We start from the raw sequence: 22,059 nt of genomic DNA, 5'->3' as shown, positions 1-22,059 counted from the left end.
TGTCGCACTCGCCCAGTCGACCGTAACTCCTGCTTAGCAAATCCTTTTCTACAAATGGCAAATCCAGTAACACAATTCCTATATATCGTTAACCCACTACTGCTTATCCTACTGCAATTAATCCCTAACACTTGAAACGATAGTTGTGCTGATCAAGCAAAGTACCTCTATCTGCTCGGTCGAAGGAAAAAGAAGACAGAAACAACAGCAACTAAAGAAATTGGCACGCAGAAGCATCCGGCCACAGACAGTCCGTACTGCAGCACAGCCACCGACAAAAAGAAGCGCAGACACCACCACGCCAGTGACACCATCGCTCTCCCACCGCCCGCGCAGCTCCATACAACCACCATGCAGAGTGGTGCGATCCCGAAGAGGAGGCACATGACCATTGGCACCGCTCCTGTTGCCGAATGGCTAAATCACAGAACAGTCCCGATGCAGTGAAAGACACACAAGAGCCGAGACAGACCCGCATGGCGGCGTCGCAACCGACAGCCATCAAGCGCGTAAAAGAATAAAGTGCTGACGCGGAATAGGGGTGGAGGATTCGCCAGTTGCCAGCTGTCAGAGTGTCGTTTTTCGCTCACGTGGGTCGGTATTGCACAACACACAGCGGCACCATACGCGCAGACGGCATTGCACACAGAAGGGATGAAGAAGCACGGCGGCAGAACTCAGTCACAGAAAACAATAACCCAAACCAATTGCACAGTTCGATTGGCTCGCAGCCGCCCGGATGGTGGTCGCGTCGCCGCCGTGCGGTGTGTGTGTCTGCAGAAAACTGCAATGATGTAGAGAGGGGACAGAGACGCAGTGCGGCCCTCGTCCATCTCAGTTGTTTGCAGCAACAACGTCATCCCTCCAGATCGCCTGCGGCAAAGACTGTCGCATTCAGCAGCGGTCGGTGCCTTCCCTCTCCCACTAGGGCGCCACTCCACCAAAGCCGTCGCTCGCCCACTCCCCCACCGACACAACGAGGGAACAACAGCGGACGATGCGGCACGTGCGACGAGCACGCAGTCACCGTGACCAAGAAAGGGAAGCTGCGCAGCGCAAGCAAAATAAAAATACAATAAGTACCCCATCATTTCAATAGGACGTGGAGGCGCCGCAACCCACACAAAAAACGCAAAGCCGTGCAGTGGCCGTTTCTTCTTTGGCATTGACTACTCTCAAATAACTCCCATGGCCGCACGCCAGCCACCATCGTCGAGCACATCCGCCCAATAAGTAGGGATGTGAAGAAGTGCCCCGGCCCCAGGAGAGGGCGCTGCAGTGGAGGGCGTGAAACACACACTTGTTACGCATCCTCCACGGTCAATCGCGGTGTCCCAATCATCCGTTTTTGCCAATAATCAGTAAAATAAAAAGCCCGAATAACCTTCTGGGCCGCTGGCCGGATCCTAAAATTATCTATATAAACCAAACAAGATAGGGGAAAAAGAGGGGATTAATGTAGAGGCATTTAATTGCCTCAATGTTTTCTTCTGATTAAATATATATATTCCTTTGAGCGCTAAAGTGACCTTTTGTACTCAGCTAGGATTTAAATATTATTACTTACAAGGCGGCAGTCTTTTTGGTCCTCCAGCCGCAGGACCCCGCCGATCCCCTCCGCAAGTTCCACCCCTTCACAAAGTCCTGAAGTGCAAAAACACGACCGCGTGATATGCCGTCTGCGGGGTTTTCTGCGGACCGCACGTAGGCAAAAGTTGCCCGCACTCCGTGAGAGTCAACAAACTCGTATATCCGTCGAGGTTCCACGCCATGGCGTGCGATTATGAGCTGCCTTTATTCGCCGCTCCTTGCAGTGAAGTATTGTCCACCCAAACGTCCATGGTGGGTGGCAAGGCGGCGGGAAAGGCCGATAAGGCTAAGAGCACCGCGCGCACCTCGGCCTGCATGATAAGAAAAGAACTCCTCCTCCACTCTCCTCCGGCGGTTTTAACATTGCTTGAATCTGGAATAAAAACGGCTCCCCATCCCAGGAGCGACGCATCCGTGATGATGGCGGCTGATGCCTTCTCCCTGAGCTTGAACATTCGCCTACGATTATATTCTCGATGATGTGTCGTAGTCTCTCGCCCAAACCAGCCGCTCCTGGTGGAAGGCTCGCCGGGGATGTCTCCCGCACAATTCCCCGGTTAACTGCCGATAATCGTCGTCGCACTGCCTTGATAAAAAAGTAGTATTCGCATAAACGCGTGCAAAAAACGGCAGCCGCGTACAAAAGGCGTAGCGCCATAACCTCCATTGCCGCGATGGTTAAAGAATTAAGCGCCGGCATGGCGCGTACAAAGCGGACAAACTTCTCACTCAAAAACGCCGCCCGGCGAGTGTGATCAAACTGCACCCACAGGAAGGTGTACTGCGTGGCGCCCGATTTGCGGTCCTCCTCCATCGTGGCGTGACAGCCGGCCGCATTACGAAGCACTTGGGCTTCCCACAATGTCGCATCGCTTTTCGACCCTGCAATGCGTATATTATCGATCCAAACGTCGACACGCACCAATGGAGGTGCAGCCCAGAGGCGGTGAGCCACCGTCGCCTCGGCAACTGCTAATAATAATAATAATCTGGAGAGTTTTTGGGCTGGCCTTGTATCCCATTGGGAGCCGTGTGAGCTCCACCACCGTGCCGTCCTCCACGCGGCATCGAAAGAGATGCCGAGTCTCCCGCGGTAAAGAGACTTGCAAAAAGGACGCCTTCACATCCAGGCAGGAAGCGGCCTCAGCCATCGCAGGCGGCAAATAATGGGAAATGTGTAAAAGAGGAGCATTCGCCTCATAAGGGTCGTCTCGGTTCTTGTCGCGCGGCCACGCGATCCATCGTCGTCGTAAGCCGTTGGTTTTCTCCTCCACAACCGAGAAAGGTATTATCCATCCGCCTGTTATTGTGGAGGAAGCGTCCTCGGTAATTCCCGCTTCCCTCAATAATCGCACGTCAGCGGTTGGAATCCTCCGTGAGCCTTCGCGCGCTTTACCGGAGGAAGACGGAGGGAAAGGGGACCGCCCGACGAGTCCCCACACTTGCATGAGCCTCTCCAAGGTGGCCGGGTTCAACCGGCTCATGATCCACTCTAGGTTCAATACGGGCACGTTGATCTGCTGCAGCGGGATGGTTCGTTCATCTTGTGGAGTGGCCAGACGCGTCCTCGCCACGCGTCTCGTTATTGTAGCGGCATGATTGTGATAAAAATCATGAAAAAACACTCCTCCGCTCTCAGCCAGGGTTCTTGCCCTTCCGCCGTTTCTCCCTTCACATCAATGCGACCAGTGCCAACACCTGGGGTCAGCAGTGTGGTGTATCTCCCCAAATATCAAACAGTATTCTGGGAAGGTCGAACGGATTGACGTGCATCGCCAACAGCGAGATCACGTGTGGATTCAAATTTTATGTCTCCACGATTTGAGCAGCGTGCCTCAACACACCCTTTTTTGTGGAATGTGCCGTGGCATCCCAAGGAACCAGGGCTCGTTCGACTTGGGCAGTCGTAATATTCGTAAGCTTTTCGTTTTCTTGAAGTGTCCTGCATAGCTTTATAATGTCGAACACGTCCTGCCTTCGTGTCCTCACGAACCGCAAGGCGCGGTGGGGACGCGCCCTCGCCGTCTTCGGCACCACGGACCAATCCAAAATTAAGGCCCCGTCCGGCTCCAGTGTGAAATTGTTGGGGGTCAAGACCGCAATCTCAAACAAACGACTCGCCGTTATCCACGCAAGTCGTAAGACAACACGTTCCTTCCAATCGGTCCGGCTGCGGATTACTTGATTCATCTCTTCCTCTGTCACGGGGCGCGCCTGCCTCGTCTGCCTCGTCTCCGATCGCACAGCAACTTTTTGTAACCTCAAAGCCGCCATATCCAGCGGAGTTCGATCCATTTCCAACATGGACCGCAGCATCCTGGCGTGCTGCAGTCGGGTGTCGATGGCGCCACTTCGATTGCCATCAAAAAAGACCGCGCAGCTCTCCTCGTTGATCGGCTGTTCGTGCGTGCAGCAAAAAGTCGTGAATTGCCCCGCTAGGGACATTCTCTGCTCCCACGCTGACGGCGCCCACAGTTCTCGAGCCGCCCCGCTCCCTCTCTTCGTGTGGCTAGTCCAAAGCGGTGATATCGGTGTTTCGTCGTAACACAGCCGAGCGTCGTTGGCAGATAAGCTCCACCGCCCTTCCCGACGATTGCGTCGGGCAATTTGAAACATCGGATGGAGCGTCGGCGGCGCGGTGCGACTTCTTTGCGGAATAGCGGGAGGTGGTGGAATGGATGGAGCTGCCGTCGTCCGCTTTCACAAGAAGCAGCAAGCAGCCCCTTTGCCGTTTCTTGACGGCCGTCCGCGCTGCGAGTAACTTCCTCTGGTTGCGTCTCGGGCGTTGCTTTTAGATGTGTCGTGTCCATAAACATGAAATAACTGGCATCGCAACGATATTTGCGTCCCTCGTCGTTCCAAGGGAATCTGGATTGCCCTCGCAAAGGTGTCAGCCTCATGAACGGCGGTGCAAGGACGGGCGAGAATGTTGAAGACCGGGATGCCGGGGTCGGATGCCACCATGAGCTGCATCCGGAATGCCTGCAGTAAGATCCTTCCCAAGTTCATAAAGCGATCGGAGAGGCCTCGCTCCGCTTCCAGCGCACACATCCACGCAACCAAACTGTCAAATACAAGTTGGGCCTGGTCCTCCGCCTAGCGCCAATAATTGTATGCGCCCCGGAGGTCTAAAAAGACTCCGGAAATGCCCGCGTTCCATACACGCGGGGCCCAAGTGGTGACGTCGAATGCGCGGAACATTCGTTCCTCTTTTCCTGTAGCGGAATGATCGTCCAAGGAGAAGTGCTGGAGGGCAAAGGCATCGAGGGATAGAAATGTGGTCACCCGAAATTGCCCCGAGACGTCTGGAGGAATAACCTGCCGTCTCTCTCGCGCCGGAGTTCGTTGGGCCGTGCGTGACGACGCGCCCACAGCCATCAAGCGATGCTTTTAATGTGGTTTTTTGGTAACGCCGTATTCGGCCTTATTGTGACACGCGACAGGCACATCTGTCAAACCTCTCCGAGAGGTGGAGACTTCTTCCCGGCTCGCCGTCTCCGCCTCCCACGCGGCTTGCTGCGCCTCTCTAGCACTAACGCGTGCCTCTCGTTCCTGTAGTTGGGTGCGGGTCACCTCCAACTGCTGTTCGCGGCCGGCGAGCGCGCATTCTCGTTCTGCAAAAAGGCTGCCGGCGACCGCAATGTCAGATTCGCGCACCGATAGGTTGTTGTGCGCCTCTTCCACCCGCGAATGAGGCTGAACGCTTCGATTCTGCACGTCCACGGCGGCGTGGGCGCTTTTCGTGCTCAAGCGCTCCCCTTCAGCAATGATGAGCCCTTGCCACGCGCCCCAACTCCCGGGCTGCGCCCATGATGAGCAAGATCAATTGATTCTCAAAATTTGGTACTTGAAACGCCCGGAGGTTCGCAATATGTCCTGTAAGGCTCGAATCCTCCCAGGGCCTGGTGACGTTTCCCAAAATCAGGCATAAGCCTGTCGATGAGGGAGCCACAGTTAACGTCTCATCCGACATCTCGGTTCCATTAATGAACGTTATCTGCACCTGGGCTTCGCCACGTTGGCGTACCGGGTCCCAGAGACGGGCGCCAATATCACACCACTCAGAAACAGTGTAAGGAACCAATGCCATTTCCTTAAACCAAACTGGCTGTGTCTGTAAGCTTAAAATAAAAAAATAAAAAATTGTCCGGCCGCCATCGGCTCCCCAATCCCCTTTAAGGTCATGGCCCTCCCAAAATTCATACGATAGGAAAAGTCTCATAAAGAAGAGCATTAGTTTTACCAGGATACATATACATCAATTAAGTTCGCCAGGTCTCCCACGATCATTCTCTTCAGAAGCTCCTAAGAAAGAAATGCAATAACGCCTTGACAACGCCAGCCACAATGACTCCCTCATACCGGGGCAATTCCCCAATTGTGCCTCGTATGACACACACAATTAACATACCACGTAGAAATCACCCAATGTTTTTACCAGAAACCAAACAACCCCTTTCCCTCCCTAATTTCTTCTGTCACTGTTATGTTCAATAGCGCTGGACATTTTTGACATTTGTATGCGGTGTTGCCGCATGGGGCTGGTGCACCCGCACCGCATGCACACACACAAGTGTCTGAATATATTTTTTTTTCAAAAAAAAATTACCACAAATCAAAATGTCTCTTTCACTTTTCATTTCCTAATCTGTTTCCTGTTGTTGTTGTTCTTCCACAGTTGGGGGAGCTTCTTCTTTTTATTTAAAGTCTCTGGATGATACAGACACTTGGTACTGGCGCACCTCTTCCTCCCAGAACGCCGCAATCTCTCGGTTTTCAGCGCGGCTCACATTATCGGAATTGTCGACATCACATCTCTGCCATTCGTTCATCGGCGTGCTGTTTTCGTGCTGCACGTAAATCATCTCCCACGACATTTCTCGGGATAACTCCTCCCAACCATTAAAATATGCCGCCAGGCACTCAGTGAACTGCCGCACAGTGCTGGTTGTCGTGTGGTGTTCACCCGCCGTAGCCATCCGCAGCCCAACCAGCGTCTTCGGATTTGACTTCACAAAGAAAAAGGCGTCCACCAACGGAAAGTTTTGAGCCTCCGGTTTGTACAGCACCCGATACTCTATATTAATCTTCTTTTTAAATTTTTCCAGTAACGGTAAAAGACAGGGCTTGAGAGGGCGCTCATGTGGACGTGATTCCAGCGCACAGCGGTGTGGCGGAACATCTTCTTGCAGTTTCAGCTCCCTGAGTTTCGGTATTATTGCACTTACAAAGGCCCCGCTAAAAAAAGTAAACACGGAATGCTTTTCAAGGGGTTTTGATAAGAGATCGTCCTTAATGGCCAATACGAGTAAAATAAAATTATTCGGCGCCATTAACTCCGCCAACTTGCATGTCACTAAATTTCCGAGATAAGGAGACATCAGTGCATTTAAAGGCAATTCTAAATTGCTTCCTCCTCGTACTCGTACGACCTTTACAACTTTGTGAGAGATGTGGCTATCATCGCACACTTCATTAGTCCCCAAAATAGAGTAATAGTGGGTAGCAAAAAGGTTCATTGACTTAACTTTACCTTCGCACGAGACAAGCCGAGATTTGTATTCGCTGTCATCAAAGATGTAGCGAAGAAGTGGTCCCACTTTATCCATGCGATCCTTCACCTTCTTCCAGTAGTCCGCTTCTTCCTCCTCAAGCTGCCGATTGTGCTCCTTCCAAACGCACATTGCCCTCACATCGCTCTCGTCAGGGCAATTAATTATGATTTTTTTCGCTCGCACCAGCTTCGCCCACGATTCGTAGTTGTTTTTGTCTGGCGGTGTCACCACAATCATGCCCCATCCCTTGCAAGGCAAAGCAGTAGACGTTTGATGACCCTTCAATGCCACGTCGTAGATAATATACCCCTTCAACCCACGCCCAGAAAACCCGTCCAAAATATCCACGATACTAGACGCCGCACTGTATTTTTCCACCGTTTTGGTGGTCTTGTCAAAAAGAAATTTTCGATTCCCAATAAAGTACGCAACCATTTGCAGTCGCTTCGCATCGTAGTGCAGCAGCTGGTAGAGGAGGTACGAGCCGGCAGCCATCGACTTCCCGATCCCTGGCGTCCCAATCAACACAAACGGATCAGGCGAAATTTTGTTCTTACCGTGACTGCTGAACCACTCGGTGAGACCGCCCTTGACGGTCTGCCACACTCGATCCACCTCGCAGTTCACATAGCAGTCATGAATAAGTTCATTCAGCCCTTGTCCCCACGTGTACGGCCATCCCCTGTCCGAGGTGAGCACCATCAGCCTGGGACGCACTGCACCGGATTGCTGCACACCGTCATTCTTTTCAAAAGTTTTGCCAACCGCCCTGTACGTCCATGACTGCTGTGCTTCCCCTTCCCTCACATACATTCCCGTCCCCTCGCCGCCAGGAACCTCCAAGACATGATGCCACCTCGCATTGTACACAGACTCGTAGCATCCCTCCAGTTTCATCGGCGCACTCATCGTCATTGAGCTCATCAATTCAATGAAGGCTGCATCCAAAAACTGTTTATTAGCTCCATGAACATTTGCCTTTACCTCCTCGGCAGCTAATGACCACTTCAGTAGATTGTCCACACCTTTCTCATGAAGCCTGCGTACATCCTCTTCCAAACCCATTTCCTCCCGTACAGTCCCCTCCATCCTCGCATAAGCATCGGCTGCCTGTATTTCGCCCAATACTCCCGCATCGGGGATATACCTCGTGGGATCACTGATAAAATCCCTCAGTAAGACATTCCGATTGGCACGCAAAATGCCTCTGCCGTCAAATTCCATCGTAAGAAAATCATTCAGCTTTATTTTCATTGACGCGAACTCTTCCTCTAAACAACAAATCTTCGATCTTAGCACATAAGTTAAATATTACTTGTTGCTTGTCCCGCCTTGCCCTTTCTTCCGCCTCACGACGTTCTTCTCTCAGTACCTGAGTGAGTACTCTGTTTATTTTTCCCCTTGCAAGTGGAGTGACCGTATCCTTTCCTTCATAGTCCCTCCATTGCTCGAGAGAAAACACATCCTCGCAATGGAGTTTATAAATAGCCTCCAGCGCTTGGTATGACGGCGATGCCGTTATTATGCGTAATAACCTTTCGTTTTGGATAAACATCTCGGGATCCTGAACAAACATCCCCATCGTGACGTTCTCATTGGTGTCCACAACTCCCCTGCCACCCAAGTTGCTCCGAAGAAAATCATTCAGCTTCATGTTGTTCCTGCTAGTGCTTTCCTCCAGCAGGATGTCCTTTACGCTGCTGCTCATGGTCCACTGTGGTCGATGCATTCCCTCCAATCTTCTGCGAGTCGCAGAGGAGTGATCTGTGTCACCCTCAAAGTCCGACCTCGCTCTCCTCCGATATCCCTGCGGGACAGTAGGCGCTTGAATTTCCTCATTATCGTAAAGTCCTTCCTCGGGCCTTCCAGACATTGTTTCTCCTTGTTTTCTTAGTTGGATTGAGTTAAAGCTGAACAATAACCATCCAAAGAAAGGTATGAGAGGGATAAAAAATGCACATACATGACAGAGAGCCACAGCAATTCAGTCATCCACACAGGGTAGAGTAAATATTGAGCTCGAGTAATCTTCTTGACTGCTGGCTGGATCCTGAAGTTATGTAAAGAAACCAGACAACATAGGAAAAGGGGCAACACATAGGAAGTTAATTTACCACATGTTTTCTCCTGATACTATATATATATATGTATATATTCTTTTGGCCGCACACGCAGCCTTTTGTACTCAGATAGGATCTAATATATTTACTGACGAAATGGCAGACTTTGCGGTCCTCCAACCACAAGAACCCACCGCATGGTGGGAATCAAAAGTGGGTGGGTGGAATGGTAAAAATAAAACACATCTAGCCTCTATCGGTTCCCCGCTGCCCCCTAAAGTCGTGTAATTCCCAATATATTCATACGGTAGAAAGCACCAAAAAGAAATGCATTCAATTATCAGGATCTATGCACATTAATTAAGTATGCCAGCTCTCCCGCGATCATTCTCTTCACAAGCTCCTAGAAAAAATTATATGGAGAGATATAAATGCGAAAATAAGCATCAATAAAAATAAAGTAACGTTTTGATACTCATACCCACACCGATATCGCTATACATTGATCGATGCTTATCTTCTTGTTTATATGGATACATCCCTTCTCTCCCCTCCAAATTGACAGATTGCTTGGTTTCTTGGCTTATTGAATTGCTACTTTATTGGCCGCATATGTATATAGATAGGCATGTAAATATCGGTATTAATATCTATTCAGTGCTGTTGATATATATTGCCACTATCCCTCGTGTCTGCTCAAACAAATACGAAGACTCACACGCCAGCCGCCATCGCAGAGCACGTCCGCCCAATGATCGGAGATCTAAAAGAAAGCCCCGACACCCGAAGTGGGAGCCGCAGCGGAGTAAATGCAGAATTGCCTCTTCACACAGTTCAAATCAGCCGGTTCTCACAATTCCCGGTCAATGCCGTGGCGCGCCGTGCGGTAGCGGGTCAGTCCGGCATTGCTGTGGCACTGACACCCGCATGTTGGACGGCGAAGCTCAGCCGGTGGTGATCCCATTGGGCTGTCGTCGCCGGGCAACGTGCGTCTTCTCGGCGGTCTGGCCCCTCTGCCGTCGTGAAATCGGCGACAGCGTGACGTTCACCAACGCATTTGTGCCTGCCATTTTAGGCACGCGGTGCACTTTTTCTCGGTGGAATTCTCCTGCGCGAAGGCGGGGTTTCTGTGATGTTCTTCATGCGGAGGTTCGAGCCTTGCAGCGCGTGGTTATTTAATCTCCATTTTTGGTATCCGGAATTTCTTGCTTTCGGGTGTTTGTGCCGGGTGTGGGTGGTCAATCCCCGGCATTGCCCGCCTGTCCGTCATATTAAAAGCGTTTACAAAGTGCTTCCCTCTTCGGTGCCGATCGTGGCTCTGTTCTGGAGCGTTCGTGTGCTCTTATGCAGAATAGTGGTCCCGCTTTCGCTTGAACCCTCAATTCAAAGTACGTGCATTCCAGCGCGGTGCATGCCGTCACACCGCCATATTCCTGGCAACGTCCCCTATTTGTCGGGGGAACTCTTGCTTGTGTAAGTGCCGAAGATGAAACACGATTCCGGCTTGCCTTTCGTGCGACGCCGTGCGGAAAATGAATGAAATTGACTTCGACCTGGGCCGTGCGGTCTGCAGCGGAGGCGCGATCGGCGTGCCGTCCCTCGCTCTCGTCCCCGCTCAAGTGGCGGGTGGTGGTTCCAGTGGGATTTCTGGCGGTTCCTACTCACCAGGAGAAATTAGAATTCCCGCAGCTCCTTGGAGAACGCGTCATGCCCTGAGCGTCAACCATGTGCGCCACAACACCAGTGCGGCAGCTGCAGTGCATTCCGCACACCGGACAGTCTGCCGGCCGTCGGATCGTGGCGGGGTGGGTCCGGCGGAAGGAGGCGGCGTTTCCGTGCGAAGTTCTTTGCGTGCCTGCTGTGCGGGATCCGCGCCGCACCAACAGCATGTGCGTGGGATGGCGGGTTGCAGTGGTCGTAGCAGCCATCCGTATTTGTGCGAAACTCCGCTGCGGAGGCGGGCCAGTGCGGCCTCTTCCCCACGAGTGAGGGTGGCGTCCGTGCGCGTGGGTTCCCAGTCGCCTCTTACGGCGGAGCGGCGAGCCTCTGGCTTGAGCTGTCGGGCACGAATAATACTTTTGGCCAATGCGACGATGCCGGTGGTCCATGTGTCTGTGAGCTGTGAGAGGTCAGACGCCTTCTCGGATTTCGCACCACAAGCTTCGTTCCTGGACACGCCGCAGTGGCCAAGGACAAGCTGCATCCGTGTGCGCGCTCCTCGGCGCGGCGGGCAAGAAAAAAGGGTACGTCCACAATGTGAGTCACCAGGTGATCCAGAACCGTCAACGTCTGCTCGCGTGCTTCCACAGTTCGACGAGTAGGTGCATGGGCGCACGCTGCCGTGGAAAAAGTCCCGGTAAATATCGTACTCTCCATGCTAACGTCACATCCCTCTGTGTCTGCTGTGGTGCATGAATTTCGCACGGCCGGAGGGGAATTGGGAAAAGAAGTAATTCCTCGTGTGGGCATCCCCGTACCAGCGTGGCCAATCCGCGACGATATCCCTTGCCGGTGGAATGCGGTGCGCTCGAGGGCAAGTGTGGAACGTGACTGGGATGGCTTGGTCCGTCAATTCCACCGCTAAAGAGACAACAATCACCCTGTGCACTCGCCACACCATGGCAGGCCGGAATTACGACAATGCGTCGTGCCTCAATACATAATCCCGCTCAAAGACGTTACTGGAGGCCTAGAGACCTGCTGCTGCTCTGTCGCCGCTTTGCTCCTGCAAAAATTAATGCCCCCTGCATGTAAACCCACGATAAGGCAGAGCCGCAACTCATTAATTCCGCTAGGCGGTTCGCTGAATCCCTCCTCCATTGCACAAAATGAGCGTTGAGTTCCTCGCACACAACTCCATGAAATTACAGTCCGGTACAACATGACATCAGGAGTAACAAGAGCGACAGCTAAATCCCCCTCCACACAGTCAGCGTGGAACGGGAAAAACTCCTGAAAGCACCCACTCAAAAAAGAAACAAATCGATAGAAACAACAATCAACAACACTATCGGTGCCGTTAACGATGGCTGGCTGTGGGGCGCAGCACAGCCGTGGCCCCTCAACATCGCATAGTTACTAATTCCGCGTGTTACACGTCACATGGCGGCGTGATCAATTATTCAGCTCGCACTGGATGCACGGTCCAGCGGGCTCAGCGCGTCTGAGCGGGTGTCACCGGCCATGGGTTGCAACGGCGGTGCGGGTGGTCGGTACGACAACGCAGCGGTGGCGCCTGAGGCGTACGACGATGACGTCATGTCGTGGAGCTTCTGCGTCTCGTCGCTCTCCTCGTCATCGCGCAGCAGCGCCTCCAGCCCGCCACGCCGCGGCTCGCGCAGCTCCTGCCAGTGGCGGTCCTCCGCGTGCCACACAACGACGCCGTACACAGTGACCGCAAGCAGCACAGTCGCCAGCAGCAGCACGATAGCCGCGTACGCCCTCGCACCGCCGTCGCTCGGCGCAAGGTGGTTGGCCGCGCTGACCACGCACAGCATTGCAAGCAGCACAAAGCTCGCCGTGCGCATCACCGTCAGGAAAGCCGAGCGCATCATGTTCGTGAAGGCAACCACGCCCGCACCCGCAAGCAGCACAGCCGCCATGCAGAAGCACTGGACGTGGCAGCCTCCCACGGGCGGGTGCACAGCCGCAATCAGACCCACCACACACAGCACCGACAGCTGGAACACGCACCAGTACACGTGGCTGCCCCTCATGTTCGTCAGCATGCCGCCGTACATCCGCTGCTGCGCCGCAGGGCGCCAATACCCGACAGGGTACAGCAGGCGCTCGTGCAACGGCTTCCTCAAAAACTGCCAGTACTTCGTGAAGCTCGCGCCCACGTGGCGAGCAATCAAGTAGCACACGCCAGCAGGGAACGCCACACCGTACAGCACACCAACGACACCGATTACGCGGTGCTGCACGCGGGCGCCGGGCATCGCCAGTGCAAGTACCGAGCCAAAAAATATGCCGAGGTGCATCGCGTGCGCCACGACGTACGTCAGGCTCGGGAAGCGCATCGCAGCCCACGCACTCGCCGCGTCCACGCCGCGCCACCGCTGGAAGGCCGCCGTCACACCGCAGTGCACGCACCCGAACACTGCGGCCAGCAGCGCGTTGCCCACCACCATCCACAGCGGGTCAAGGGCAGCGAACACCGACAGGAAGTACGGCAGCGCAACGGTGCTCGCACGCTCCTGCGCCGAGGCGCATGGCATCCTCGCGAACACGCCAACCGCCTGCATCTCCAGGACGGAGCCCAGCCCGCCGGTCACCACCACGGCAACAGCAGCCGCACCCGCAACAACGCCGGTGATCGCCGAGAGGGCGTTGGCTGCGGCGGGCAGCGTGTTCGACCTGATCGTGAAGGACCCAAGTAGCACACCCTTGCAGCCGCCGGACACCGCCGCAGCGTCGCAGCGAATGACTATCGTCTCGTCGGCAGCAATGAAGTAACCGCGGTGCACGGGCACAGCCAGCTCCAGGACGGTGGACGGATTCGTCGCGTTGCGCACCCACGTCGCGTTGCGCAGCATCGCTCCCCACGGACCGCCAAACCCGCGCGGCTGCGCCGTCAAAGCCGGCACAAAGCTCAGGTGCGTACCGAGCTGCGGGTCGCGTGCCCAAAGAAACGGCGGCGGCAGCGCCACCATCAGCAGCGTCGGGACGGCGCTCCTACCGCCGCGGATGTCGCTCTGCGTCAGGCTCCTACAAGCCGCCGTCGTCGTCACGGCAAGCGTCGGGCACGCCACCTCGCTCCACCACAGTGTGCTGCTCACCGACGTCGTCGGGGTCCGCGTGGGCGACAGCGCCACCGTCTCCGTCACCTGCGGGGTCTCCGTCGGCCCGTATTGTGTCGGACTGTAGTGCGCCGTGCTCAGGCTCGGTGTTGGTGTCGGCGTTGTCGTCCACGTTGAAGTCAGGCTGCGCGTCTCCGTCAGCGTCGCCGTGTGGCTCACCAGCGGCATGCCGGGCGTGCGGTTGCACCCGTCCACGTGCGGCAGGTACACCGGCAGGCATTCGCGCCCGTACCCGCCATCAGCACAGCGGCAGCGACACGACCCCGACATCGCCCTCGTCGCAGCTGCAAAGCAGTGCACGTCGGCGTCGCACACGCCACACGCCACGGGACGGAATTCCCCGATGATGCCGGCGGACCTGTAGTCGATCGGCTGCACCGCCTGCCCGTTCAGCGTCAGGCACCCCACGACGAACCTTCGGCCGGTGCCTACAAGCACAACGGTGCCGTCCATCACGACGGGCCCGCTGCCGGCGTTCCCATGGAGCGTCAGCGTGCTCTGCACAAGCTCCGCACGGCGCGGGTACGACGGCACCGACAGGAGCCTGCCGCTGATGCTGTTGCCGCGCACCGACAGCCACGACCCGGAAACAAACGACGCCGACCCCCGCAGCACCAGCAGCGCGCCATCCGTCAGCGCACCGGCGTTGTCGTTCAATACGACGGCGGACGCGTTGGCCTCCACACCGCTGCCAAACACCAACCCATGCGCGGCGTACACCTGGCTCCCCGACACGCGCAGCACAGCGCCCCCCGACGCAACCACGCGCACACTCGCGTACAACGCATATTCGCCACCGAACACAGCCGCGTCCAGCGCGACACCGCCACCGACGAGCTCCAGCACCGCGCCGTCCACCACCACCGTCCGCCCACCAGTCATCACGGTCACGAGGGAAACGCCGGACACAACCAGCACGGACCGCACGAGCCGCAGGCCCGACAGCACAAGCACCGGTGCGTACGGCGAGGACTGCGAGCCGGGAAGATACACAAGCGGCGTCGGCCTCGCGGCAACCAGCAGGGTGTCCGTCACCGTCAGCACAGACCCCGCGGGAAACGTGCCGGTCAGCACAAGCGCACCGTTCAGCGCCTCCACATCGCACACCGACAGCTCCACCGGCCCGCTCTCGTCGCTCCCCGCCACCACCGCAACGCGCAACGCTCCACCGCCCATCACGTACAGCACGGCACCGTTCAGCAGCGACACGTTCTGCACAACGATCCGCACGCCGTCCCGCGCCATCCACGGCACGTAGAGCACAGGACTCACGCCGTCCAGCACAACGTGGCGCAGCGTCACCTCGCTCGCACCGGCAGGCACAACAAACACCGACTGCACCGTCACGCCCTCGCGGAATAACACTCTCGACGCAGTTCCCACAGCGGGCGGCAGCGCAGGAGCTCCCACAGGCACGCACGCCTCGCCGTGCCCGCCGCTGCCGCAATAGCACACGCACACACCGTTCCTCATGCTCGCAGAGGCCGTCCCGGGCGCGTAGCAGTGCGTGTCCCTGTCGCAGGCGTCGCACCCAGCAACGTCGATGCTCCCAGCGTCGCCAAAACCAGCCGCTGCGTACTCCTCCGCCGTCGACAGAACACGGCCACCCGCGTCGTTGCACACCACCCTCAAATGCGCCCCAGCCGCAAGCGACAGGCTCAGCGACAGCATCCGCGGCAGCAGCGCTCGGTTGCACACAAAGCTCAGCGTGCTCCCAACAGCGGTCACGGCGCCAGCGGCGTGGAGCATCTCCCTCAAGACGCCGTCGTGCACGTTGTCCTTCGCCAGCAGCATCGACCCACCGGCCAGGCTCACCGTCGAATAAAACGCAACCGCGTAGTCCTCCGTCGACGAAAATTCGCTCCGCACAAGCGCCACAGCGGAGCCCGACACGCTCACAGCCCCACGCACAGACACCGCGTGCTTGCACAGCAGGAAGTCGCTGTCAACAAACGCCACAACGGAGGCACCGCTGGCCGCAACACCGCCCTCCACCGACACGCACAGCCCCAGCGCCGTCTGCACCAACAGCCCGTCCACATACAGCGCACCGCGCGACGACAGCGCCACGCCGCCAACCACCAACACGCCAACAGCGTCACGGAACACCGCCGCCACATGCGTGCGCGCAATGGTCAGCACGCTCCCCGTCAGATTCACGTTGTGCAGCACGAGGCACGCGGACGCGTCGCCAAGGCCGTGGTCTCCGCGGTACGCAACGCGCCTTTCCGCAATCAGCACCGAGTCCACCACGGTGATGCAAGAGCCCGGCGGGAATCGGTTCGCCACCACCACGCCGCCGCCGGAGCGCGACTCAAGCCCGCTGATCAACACATCGGCGCGCTGTCCAGCAGGCGGGTCGGACCGCCACCCAACAACGTACAGGCTCGCTCCGCGCACAAACGTGCAGTCCGCCAGCGTCACGTTGCGCACGCTCCCTGACATCGACTCCACGTCCACCACGACGTCCGCCGCAAAGGTCACACCAACGTAGCATGCCACCGACGTCCCGAGACCGGCGTTCACCTCCACATCCACACGCACGTCACGCACGCACAAGTCAGCGCCGTCGGTGCTCGGTGGCTCGGGAACAGCGACAGGCAGGCACGCATCGCCATGGCCGCCCTCCGCGCACGTGCAGGCGCAGCCATCACTCGAGGCCGTCGTCGTGTACGCAGGGAAGCACGATGCCGCGAGGGCGCATGGGTCGCTGCAGCTCAGGATGGTGGCATTGTACACAGACGGAATGGCGTAGTTCGCCTCCTCCTCGCCGTTCACAGTGTTGCACGCGGCCACAATCGCTCCGTTTGTGATATCGCGGGAACTTTTAGGTATCAGCAGCATTGTCGACGTTTCCGTGCTGGACATGAATTGGTTGCGGGACACAGACACCGTGGAGTCGCGGAGATTCACTTTGGGATAAAGAAATGCAAACGCATCCGATGGGGATTCACGGCAGAGGTTGCCGCTCAACTGCAGCCAGGAGTTGTAGTAGATGTTGGAGGAGTCGCTTGAATAAAACACAACCGAGCTTCCCTGCATGTCGTTGCCCTGAAACACAACCGCGGATTGGGACTCCACACGCAAAGCCCAAATAAGCAACACGAAGCACTTCACCGGCCTCGTCACAGCGTTGCCTCGGATCACCACGGCAGAGTTGTTCAGTACACTCAGCGACAAGGACTGGCTAGGTCCTTTAAGATATATCAGCGTACCATCACCGCCAGCCATGTGAAACGTGTTGCCCATCACCGCAAACACGGAGTGCCACAACACCCTCAGCGCAGATCTGACAACGTAAATGGCGCTTGACGATGCCGTCACGGTCTGAAACACATTGCCGCTCAGCACCACCGCGGAGTCGTTGCTGATCGCCAGCTCATTCATCGCAACACACGTCGGGCCCCTAAGGACCAAACCCAACCGAGGGACCAGCCTCGTGACAGTGAAGCGGTTCCCGCTGATCGTGATGTTCGTGCGCGGTGGAAACACGCCCTCCGGGCTGAGCAGCGCGTCACTAAATGTGTTGCCGGTGACAACAATGTTCAGCGACCCAACAGCGGCGTGCACGTTGCCCAACAGCAACAGCACGGCGCCGTCCCTCCAAGTGCATCCATCAAACGTGACATTCGCCACGTCGCCCGTCATCCCCCCGACCAGCACCGTCAGGCTCATGCCGCCCCCGCTGAACGTCACGTTGCGGTAGCACAGCCACGACAGCCCGCTGCCCACTGCCTGCGCCACCTCGGGGTACACCATGTCGCTGATGCACTCACCAACCGGCGGTGTGGGCGGCATGGGTGTTGCTGGTGGTGGTGTTGTTGGTGGCGGCGGTGGCGGGCCAGCAGGCACAGGCGCCGGGACGCACACATCGCCGTGCCCTCCAGCAGCGCACTGGCACTTGCAGTCAACGACCGCCGTCGTCAGCGGTGCAAAGCAGTCGCCGTCCTTCGTGCACTCACCGCACGCGGCAACCGTCGTCACGTTGGTGATGCCGTGGAGCGCCAGTTCTGCCGCCGTCGTCACCACACGTCCCGCGACAATAAGACACCCAGCAAAGAACCGGTAGCCGGCGACAGCCTGCGATAGCAGAGGTCCCGACAACCCCGTCGAGCCCATCTTGCAGCCCGTCAGCGTCACCACACTGCTGCCGTCGATGTTCACAGTAGTTATTATGGAGTAATGAAACATCGCACCCACACCCACGTCGTTGTCGCGCCAATCCAACCAGCTTGAATGGCGGACGGTAAAAAAGCTTAGTGAATACACGGCGTTGGACACGGAGCCGCCGTTCCCCACCACGCGCAACACGCTGTGTTCCGACACGCTGAATCCGTGGCGCAGATAAAGAAGGCTTGTCCCGGAGGACATTGTATTGTTGAGCAGCGCAAAAACGGAGTGGTCACTCACACTGAGACTGTACACGTAAAACTTATGCATGTACCCAGCGAAGCTGCAGTACTGCACATACAGCGAGCTGCCATCCAACAGCATCAGCGTCCCTGTCGAGTACAAACCAAGCGCACCGTACCTCAATGCATGAGCCTTGACGTTGCTGACCAACAACGAGGACGCATTCAACAAGACGTTCCTCAGTAAAAATACGCTCAGCTTGTTGTTCACTGTGTCCGGCAAATGGACTGCGGAAGACTGCACCGCATCAACCTCCGTGACAGCAATGTCGCAGTGCTGCGGGAAGGCAAGTGCAAACACAACAACAGAGGATCGCATCACCGCCTGGCTCACGCGGATCAGGACGCCAGCTGACTCGGCCGCCTCAACACCCCCAACAAACTGCAGCACAGCCTCGTCAAGGAATGTACACCCAGTCAGCGTGATGTTGATGGGGAGATGCAGCGGCATACTGTCGAAGGAAAACGTCAACGCAGCACCCACGCCGCTGAATGTCACACCCACGTAGCAGTGGTGCGTCTTCCACATGTTCAGCGTAACGTTCGTCAGCGTCTGGTTCACCACGCAGCTCGTGTCGCCGTCGACGGCTCTCTCCGGCAAGGGCGGCACAACCGTGTCGGGCACCTCGAAGGGAAGACACGACGCGCCATGCCATCCGTCCCTGCAGCTGCACGAGCACGAGCTGCGGTCCACCAACTCCGTCCCGGGCATGTAGCACGCCGCGTCTTCGTTGCACGTGCCACACCTGAACACCACCACTTCCCCAAGAAACACATCGTCGTACGACACCTCCTCATCGCCCTGCAGATTGCACCCAACGACCAACCGCGCGGGTAACTTCACGACAATGCTCGATGGGAGAAGTTTGGCAAAAGAAACCCTCGAGTCCACCTGACGGTTGTTTGCAAGCACCACGGTGGTGCTGCTGCCCGACAGCCGAATTTTGTGCTGAAAATGAGGAATATTTAATACCGAGGCTGCACCCACGCTGTTGCCCTCCACACGCCACTGCGCACTACCCTCGAGAGTCACAAAGCCAGACAGATACGCCAGCGCAGAAGTCGAAACCTTCGTGCTGTCAACAAAGGTGCAGTCCGCCACTCGCAGCAGCCCCGCGGTGCTCACGGAAGTATCCCCAAAAATGTAAACACCATTAGCAGCACTCATCGTGTTGTTTTCCACGTCAATGTGGCCGCCGTTCCTCACATCAATAGCATTCACGCAAACAGATGACTCCACACCCTGATCCTCCTCCGTTGTGATCAGCGTATTTCCCTTCACAATGACCCCGCCACCATCAACGGCAGCATTGGAAATATATAACGCGCAATTACTCCCCTCCAAGTTGTTGTCAAGCAGCAGCAGCGTCGAGTTCACACCAAGAAAAACCTTTAAAAATAAAATGGCGTAAGACGACTCCGTCACAAGCGCGCTGCCCGCCACCAGTATCTGGGAGCCCACGCCGAAATCGCCCTCAAACTCCAACGCTCCGGCATCCAATACCGAGGATTTCACATTCACGTGCACTCTCGCACCACTCCCCCTGACCGACAGGCCTACGAGAACGCACTGCAGCAGCGTGATGTTGAGTGTTTGTTCTGGCGCGTCAAAATGCAACAGGTCCAGCGCAATCGCGGCAGTGAAGGTCACGTTGACAAAGCACAGACCACGCACACCGGGATCAGGATCGTCCACGGAGCTGATGCTGCCACCGTGCACGCAGCGGACCTCCGTGTCGTCCGCTTCGAGGAGCGGGAGCGGTCCAAGGCCGTCCGGAACAGCAGCCGGCAGACACGTGTCACCGTAGCCGCCAGCAGCGCACACACACTCACAGCCGCTGATGCTGCTCGTCCTCGCTGCGAAGCACACGGCGTCCACGGTGCACGCACCACAGTCCAGCACCCTCACGGGCGTCCCAATATTGAGCTCTTCTTGGTAATCCGTCACAGGAGAGCCCCTTGCCTCGTTGCACACGCCGTAGATGGTCGGGCGCGTGTCGGATGGTGGTGGCCACTTGCTCGTCATACATGCAATGGTCGACGAGTAAAAGCCGTGAGTGAACTTGTTGTAAAGTATCGACCACACACTCTGATCACAAAAAGCAATGCCGTAGTATTTGGTCAGGTACACAACGTAGGCGGTGTGGAACTCGTTGTCGCGGTGCACCAGCCAGCTTCCGCCAGTCACAGTCAGCGTGGTTGCCATGAGCATGGCGAAGCCGAGACGGAAAGTGCTGGACACAATCTGCAGCACGCTGCCACCATCCACCACAACATCCCTGAACACACACGCGCCTTTGTAGATTTCAATGCTCGGCGCACTCCACAAGCTGTTCTGTATGGAGAACACAGAGCCGCCGCTGACACGCAAATCCGACGCAAGGGCGTACATCACGTGCGTCTGCGACAGGACAGCGCAGTTGTCCATGTAGAAGACGCTGGACAGGTTCACGACGAGGCCGCGCTCCACGAGGATCGCAGCGCACGAGCCCCCGCCACACGCCAGCATCGACCGCGTCATGACAAAGCGCGTCGACAGAAGCCGGACACCGTCCAGGACTAGCGCGGGGCCGTACCGGGATCTCTCGTGGCCAGGGGTCGTCGGCACGTACTGCGACCCGCCAACCGTCGCGCGCAGCGTTGAGTTCGCCAGCAGCACACTCGAGTGCAGCGGCATCGCGCCATGCAGCACGATCGTGCCCTCCAGCGACGTCACATTCGTCATGTTGACGAGGGCGTGAGGCTTCGAAAGCGCCGTGCTCTCGCTGAGGCCACCAATCCGCAGCTGCGCACCGCCCGCAAGCACGCAGTGGCGCAGCTTCACGTTCAGCGCGTCAGCGAATGCGTCCATCGAGCGCAGGTCCACCGCCACAGTGATTGGCCCGCTGAACACCACCGAGTCGAAGCACGCCGTCGCCCGCCCGCCGCCAACCGTCACGGACTCCGTCAGCGTCACGCCACTCACGCAGTCCGGCGCACCGCCACCGCCGCCGGACCTCGCAGGCGGCACGTCGAACGGCAGGCACGCCTCGCCCACACCGCCGGCACGGCAGCCGCACACGCAGTCAGAGAACGACGCCGTCAGCGCATCAAAGCACTCCAGCGCTGCCGCACAGCCGTCGCACGGCACCACGCTCACGGAGGGCAGGCCGGCCATGCGGTAGTCGCCGCCGCTCCGCAGCACACGGCCGCCGGCACGGTTGCACTGCACCGACACGGCGCCGCTCGTGATCGTCGGCCCGGAGACAAGCGTCGCGCCGGTGGCAGTGCAGCGCGCAATCGACACGGTGCCGCCGCTCAGCGTCACCCCCGACAGCGACGCCACAGACGACGTCTCGCCCACCGCCCACACGCCGTGCAGGTCCAGCCACCCGCCGCCACCGATCGTTCCACCGTCGCAGCGCACCAGCGAGGACGCAGCAGACCCCTCGACGCCCACAAAGCGCAGCACCGAATCAGACACCGCGAGGCGCTCGCCAAGCACAAGGCCGCCGCCGCTGCTCACAACCGACACGTTCGTCACGGAGAACACCGAGTGGCTCCGCAGACTGAGACGCGACGAGGACGCCCCACGCATCGCGGAAGCGGTCGGACCTCCCGACGCCTCCAGCAACACGCCCGTCAAGCACCACCGCGCTCG

General features: G+C 57.4%; 2 protein-coding genes and 1 non-coding gene across 3 annotated transcripts, besides 10 other annotated features; all 3 read right to left on the bottom strand.

The window, feature by feature from the left end:
- Positions 1–9,618: a sequence feature (areas not merged during assembly with more than two copies in the genome that could not be assigned to a particular haplotype).
- Positions 555–625, bottom strand: Tc00.1047053511007.30. Its single transcript, XR_008255741.1, has one exon. It is a non-coding gene; the product is annotated as a C/D small nucleolar RNA (snoRNA), TB8C3C3 (small nucleolar RNA).
- Positions 1,379–1,610: a mobile genetic element.
- Positions 1,379–5,897: a mobile genetic element.
- Positions 5,713–5,735: a sequence feature (AT_rich).
- Positions 5,715–5,897: a mobile genetic element.
- Positions 6,171–6,198: a sequence feature (AT_rich).
- Tc00.1047053511007.20 (retrotransposon hot spot (RHS) protein, putative) lies at positions 6,288–8,399 on the bottom strand (the record flags this gene model as incomplete). The annotated part of the gene is made up of 1 exon (XM_805434.1): positions 6,288–8,399. One exon carries the CDS (start codon positions 8,397–8,399, stop codon positions 6,288–6,290), a length of 2,112 nt encoding a protein of 703 aa, XP_810527.1.
- Positions 9,168–9,610: a mobile genetic element.
- Positions 9,619–9,732: a sequence feature (areas merged during assembly that could not be assigned to a particular haplotype. This can correspond to areas where the two haplotypes were merged or to regions with more than two copies in the genome that were merged during assembly.).
- Positions 9,733–22,059: a sequence feature (areas not merged during assembly with more than two copies in the genome that could not be assigned to a particular haplotype).
- Positions 12,328–22,059, bottom strand: Tc00.1047053511007.10 (dispersed gene family protein 1 (DGF-1), putative; the record flags this gene model as incomplete). Its single annotated transcript, XM_805433.1, has 1 exon — positions 12,328–22,059. A coding segment is annotated over one exon (9,732 nt), but the record flags the coding sequence as incomplete, so codon positions are not given.
- Positions 17,807–17,847: a microsatellite.

This window comes from Trypanosoma cruzi, genomic scaffold (assembly GCF_000209065.1).
Source record: "Trypanosoma cruzi strain CL Brener 1047053517023 genomic scaffold, whole genome shotgun sequence".
Classification (NCBI taxonomy): Eukaryota; Euglenozoa; class Kinetoplastea; order Trypanosomatida; family Trypanosomatidae; genus Trypanosoma; species Trypanosoma cruzi.
The sequence above is the reverse complement of the archived record's forward strand: the minus strand, read 5'-3'. Positions and strand labels throughout refer to the sequence as shown.